Source organism: Mus pahari, chromosome 1 (genome assembly GCF_900095145.1).
Source record: "Mus pahari chromosome 1, PAHARI_EIJ_v1.1, whole genome shotgun sequence".
In the NCBI taxonomy this organism is placed as follows: Eukaryota; Metazoa; Chordata; class Mammalia; order Rodentia; family Muridae; genus Mus; species Mus pahari.
The window spans coordinates 141,689,596-141,695,595 of NC_034590.1; the positions used below are offsets into that span (position 1 = coordinate 141,689,596).

The 6,000-nt window shown below is 44.1% G+C and overlaps 1 protein-coding gene across 1 annotated transcript in view; it reads right to left on the reverse strand.

Annotated features, from left to right (window-relative positions):
• Positions 1–6,000, reverse strand: part of Gldc (glycine decarboxylase) — a 79,348-nt gene that overhangs the window by 4,356 nt on the left and 68,992 nt on the right. Inside the window, exon 22 of the mRNA XM_021192925.2 lies at positions 17–112. Within this exon, the coding sequence (XP_021048584.1) occupies positions 17–112 (96 nt within the window). The remainder of the gene's footprint in view (positions 1–16; positions 113–6,000) is intronic.

Genomic DNA, 6,000 nt, shown 5'->3' on the forward strand with positions numbered 1-6,000 from the left:
GTCAAAAGCCACTTACCATAATCCTGGAGCCTCTTGGCAACGTCCACAGCCTCAATATTGGCAGACTTTTTGAAGGGTCGGGTGTCCAAAATGAATTCATGAGCCACATACCCTGTTCAAGAACAGTGTCAGTTGAAGATGAGGATTGGCTTGTTGTTTCCCTCAGGTGAACAGCTAAACAATTCGGCTCTTTACATAGGTCCATGGGGACCAAGGGGCGAAGCGAACTTGATATGGTTAGAGTTGGCAGTAAAGACTTCATTCACTCTATCACACACCACCTCATCTTACGCCTGTACATCTTACAGCCTGGCAGTGGATGAAGGGAGGGGTGTGAGAAGGGGGTGGTGTTACTAGAACAATCGGCAGGAGATCTCTGAAATGTCTCCTCTGAAGACCTAAAATCTACTAGAAACTTATTTCCAGAGCTAAGCATTTACTGGTGAGCTCAGCACTTTCACTTTCAAGCTTAAACAACCTCATCTTTGGCATCTGTAAGCACATGTCAATAAATATATATTCACAGGACACATGCGGAATTTAATGTGATGCTTCAAAGGATGGCAAGGGCTTTTAATGTCAGGCCGCAGGCTGAGAATTAATAATAAGCGCTGCCCGCCAGATGAAGTGGTGTCCGCTTGTGATCCTAGAACTAGGCAGAGGCAGGAGAATCACACATTTGAGGCTGTAGATCAAGACTCGGTCTCCAAACAACATCCACAAAAGACACAAAACCCACAAAAGAAAGAATAGAAACACTAGGAAGAAAAGAAAGAGGCGTCACTGTCAGATAACCTTAGAATCGGTGAGACGGAAATGTCTGGGGGTCGGTTCACTGCGATCTAGTTCATAAACAGAATGCCTTCCTGGCTCCATCAGAAGCTGCCAAGGACCCAGCCATCAAGAATAAGCTAATGCGGGGCTGGTGAGATGGCTCAGTGGGTAAGAGCACCCGACTGCTCTTCCGAAAGTCCGGAGTTCAAATCCCAGCAACCACATGGTGGCTCATAACCATCCGTAAAAAGATCTAACTCCGACTTCTGGAGTGTCTGAAGACAGCTACAGTGTACTTACATATAATAAACAAATAAAAAAAAAGATTTAAAAAAAAAAAAAAAGAATAAGCTAATGGTGCGCTGGAGAGGTGGCTAATGCGTTTGGTGCACAACACTCATACCCGGCAGCACACAGCCACCTGTAACCCCAGCTGAGAGGACCTGACACCCTCTTCTTACCTCCTAGGGCGACACACTCACATGCAATCCCCATGCCAGGACATTCACATATATTCATAGTTGAAAATAATATAAATAAAATCTTTAAACCAGTGAAAGCAGTCAGCTTCAATAAGCAATCAACATTCCTGGGAACTTCCCAAATTCTCTGGCCCACCTACCTGTTGATATGTATCCTTAGTTGGTTTTACCAGCCTAGGAAGATGGACCAGTGTAAGTAGGTAAGAATAGTTACTCTATGAAGATCTGGGTTCAAATCTCCAGCACCCATGTGAAATCTGGGCACAGTAATGTGTACCTGTATTCTCTAGCAGTGTGCGTGTGTGCGTGTGTATGAAGAGGATGGTATATATAGTACTCAAGCACTCACAGGTCAGCCAGCCTAGCTCAAACAGAAAGCTTTTCTGGCAATGCTAAAAACTGTCTCAAGGCAATAATGCAGAGAGCAACAAAGGAAGGACCCAGCACTGCTCTGGGGTCTCTGTGCATGCGCATGCCTACCCACACACTCACATGCACATGCCTACCCACACACTCACATGCACATGCCTACCCACACACTCACTCACATGCACATGCCTACCCACACACTCACATGCACACGGCACACATGTGCAGCACAGAAGCACGAACAGTTTTACCAACTGTCAGCCAACGGTGAATCCACTGACAGACCTCTAGCCTTCAAAACTAACCGCAGTCCCTAACAGCCCCTGAAGGCAGCCTGAGCCACTCTGCTAAACCTGAAGGAAGGAATTTTATAATGAATAAAACTTAATGGCTCTTTAGTCTGAAAGCACAGGCGTGAGAGTGTGAGACTAAATATGTTAACAGTGCCTAGTTTCAGAATATACTCTCTAACAATAATGAGAGAAAAACTGGTTATAAATGAGACTCTAGAAAGGTCTATGTCTAGGTGAGTGATCTCAGAAAGATGTGTCCTATGGAATAACCATTATGAGGTTAAAGGAGGAAAAAGAAAAATCACAAAAATCCTTGAGACCTTAGCAACTTCTACTTTTAGGATTCTTCGAGTCCAGCATCAGCCCCTGCCCTTCCTCCTTTGAGCTTCCGGCGACCCTGGGCACTACACCCCCAGCAGGAAGATGGCTGGTGATGTTTACCGTTCTGCAGGGCATGTGGTTAGCCTGAGGCTGGAAATGGACGTCTCCAGGAGAGGAGTCATTTGTTGGCAGGCCTAAAGGAGAGTCTTGCAAGCAGGGGTTCAGTGGCAACAAGTCTAACCAGGTCAACCCTGCTAAGCCCAAGATTCCATTGCATAGGCACCACCACAGACGAGTGGTTTGGGAAGAGGTCCATTCCAAAAAAAAAAAATAAAAAAAAAAAAAAAAAAAAAATGCTCATCCAAAGAGCACCCCTCTCTCTAAGAGCCCTCTAAGAGATAACATTTAAATTTAGTGTCTTGCCAGGGCCCCAAGATGTTCTTCGCTCTTTACAGCCTTTAAGAGAGATGTACAGACCTGCTGTGTAAATTGGGGCGATCTAAGACAGCAGCTGTTGCCTCTAGCCCTACCCAACACTGCAGCTAGGAGTGTGAGCACCACCAAGTCAGAGGAGTCGGAACCAACAGGAGGGGATGGGAAGAGCCACTGGTCATGAAGGACTGTGAACAACAGCGTCTTCTAAACACAACAGTGCCACCGTGAGCTCCCAGCAGCGATGGATGCCTGCGCAGACCTGCAGATGGTCAAGGGACTCAACACTCCTGGCTATCGACAGTCCACAGCTTCTGGGGAGAGTCAGTTCTGAGGATGTGGCCCTGGTGGGAGACCACATAACATTGTATGGCACTATACCAATAACCTGGATAAACTGGACTCAACCAGTAAAGGGGGAGGAGAGGATAAAAAAGGCCCCAAAGTTGGGAGGAGGTAGGAAGCTCAGGGTAGATTTGAGGGAGGAGAGGAGTCGGGAACAAGTAAGGTCCAAACACATTGTATTTGCATGACTGAAACTCTTTAAGAGTTAGCAAAAATATTATATTAAAAAGGTGAGGAGGTGGAGCAACAGAATAACAAAGTGAAGTGGCCTGGCCCGTGTAGGATTGTCTCCCGTGTGGGATTGTCTCCCGCACAGCATGGGTGTGGTGGTTTGAAAGAAAATGGCCCCAATAGGCTCTTAGGGAGCGGCAGTATTAGGACTTGTATCCTTGATAGAGTAGGTGTGGTCTTGTAGGAGAAAGTGTGTCACTGGGGGTGGGCTTTGAGGTTTCAATTGTTCAAGACAGGCCCAATGTCTCTCTCTTCCTGCTGCCTGCACATCGGGATGCAGAACTCTCAGCTCCTTCTCCAGCACTATGTCTGCCTGCACGCTGCCGTATTTCCTACCATGACGATAATGGACTAAGCCTCCAAAACCCTAAGCAAGTTCCAGTGAAATGCTTTCCTTATTAAGAGTTGCCTGGGATCATGGGGTTGTGGTATGGAAGCTAGGATTCTCCACGCCTCCCCTGGAGAACACAGGTTGGAGCCACGGCTACAACATTCTCACAGCGACTGCCTCAGAAGGCTAGAGGTAAGCAGCTTGTGTACATTAAGCCTGGGTGGGCAATCAAAGGGCGTTCTGGTTCTGTGGTCCTCCCAGCAGTTTCCCGGGACTGAGGTCAGGCACTCTGTGCCCCAGGTCACAGCACGTACCAGCCAGCCTGTGTGGCCACTGCTCACTTCCAAAGGAAGGGCCACCTGAAAAGTTCTTGAGGAACAGGAATCCAACGTAACATTGGGCTTGTCCAAGATGAGAGGCAGATAGAAACATCAGTAAAATTATGCTCCCGAAGTCTAAACACAGGAAAGCCCTTCGGAGCATGTGGTGAACCTAACCCAAAAGATGAGGAACCTGATAAGTTAAAAAAAAAAAAAAAAAAACCCTTCTCTTACAAATCTACCATCTTTTCTGGGTGTGGCAAGAGGCCATGCCTGTAACCCAGCACTGTGGAATGTTAAGACAGGTCAAACACAAATTCAAGTCTGCTTGAACGACACAGTGAGATGTTATATTATAAAACAAAACAAAAACAAAGTCAGACAAAAGCATCTAACAAAAGAGAGTGATCGACCAATATCACCAACAAAACAGTTATTTTTACCTAAAATAATTCCTTTTTTCTTCATTGTAGCAGAATGAAATATTTCTCCAGCTTCTACACCTATCTCTTGCCTATCTTACCCTTGTTTGCTTTAAAAGCCCAATAGCCTAGATAGTTTAGTTACTATTCAAATCTCAGAGAAGGAGCTCACACTGCCAAGCCTGGAGTTCATTAAAATGATTGCCTCACAGGCATCTGCAATTCCAACATCTGATTTACTGCCGGTAAATATGATTAAGACGAGCACTGGTCTTCTAATAGTGCCATAGGACACGTTAGAATACACCGTGATTATTGAAAACATTCCTATTTTTGAGTCCCCAAAGCATAACAGTGCTGGGGTTCCAGGCCCCAAAATAGGAGATTTGAAATTGTGCAACATATGTGTTTAACAGACCAACATGATTCAATGTTTGGTTTGACTAACTCTGGGATTGAGTAATCAAGTCTGCAATCAGCAATTCATTTCAGTTTGGGATGAGAACTGCTACTTGCAATTTAATTTGGGGGTAAAATGTCAAAAACAAATGGAAACTCCACCCATTTTCCTGTACTCTGAAGTCCCATGGGATGGAGTAGGGCTCCCTGCCCAAAGCCACTACATAAATGCTAAGTGTGTGGTGACATCTGACCTTCTCTCATGGGTGCCAACCAGCCCCAGTTTAATTTAAGTCACATTAATTCCTACTTTCAAAACCTAAACTTTGGGGCTGGTGAGATGGCTCAACGGGTAAGAGCACCGACTGTTCTTCTGAAGGTCCTGAGTTCAAATCCCAGCAACCACATGGTGACTCACAACCAACTTGTAACGAGATCTGACTCCCTCTTCTGGAGTGTCTGAAGACAACTACAGTGTACTTACATATAATAAATAAATAAATCTAAAAAAAGTAATCTGCAAACAAATTTCATGTGTTCTTTAAAAAAAAAAACTAAACTTTGCAATCAGCAAACACATTAAAAATTACTGAATTGTGCAGCTTAAATGAGCAAATTATATGAGGAGGTACATTAATTTTATCTTAGTAATGCTGCCTAAAGTAAAACGTAATGTAAGACATTAAGGGCTGGGACAGCTCATCCTTAGAATATATGCCTAGGAAGAGTGAAGCCTAGGTTCAAAACAATTACTGCCACCAATAATTAACTGAAGAAATCAAAGAAAACCTTAAGTATTAGAAATTAAAACAAAGTCTCTTCCAGTCATGAAACTGAATTTTTTTTTTAAAACTTTTGTTGTTTTTTAGTCTATTTTTCTCACTATACTCTTGGTATGATGGACACTCTCAATGCTACTAGCATAAAATAACTGACGTGGCCTCTGGAGAAAATAATTGAAAAAAACATGTATAAAAAGCGCAAAGCCTTCATATCCTCTTTTATAAAAAAGTTATCAAAAAACAAAAACAAAACCAGAATCACACTACTGGAGGGGTTGTTCTTATTAGCAACGATACAATGCAAATAGCTGAAAATTTAACTATAGGCTCACAGGGCATCCACACTATTTAGTTACATAGGGAAAAGCTCACAGAAATAGGATAGGCAGTTATTGTGGAGCTGTGGGAAAAAATGCATGCTGCACAGCCACATAAAAGACATCGATGTGCGCGCGCGCGTGTGTGTGTGTGTGTGTGTGTGTGTGTGTGTGTGTGTGTG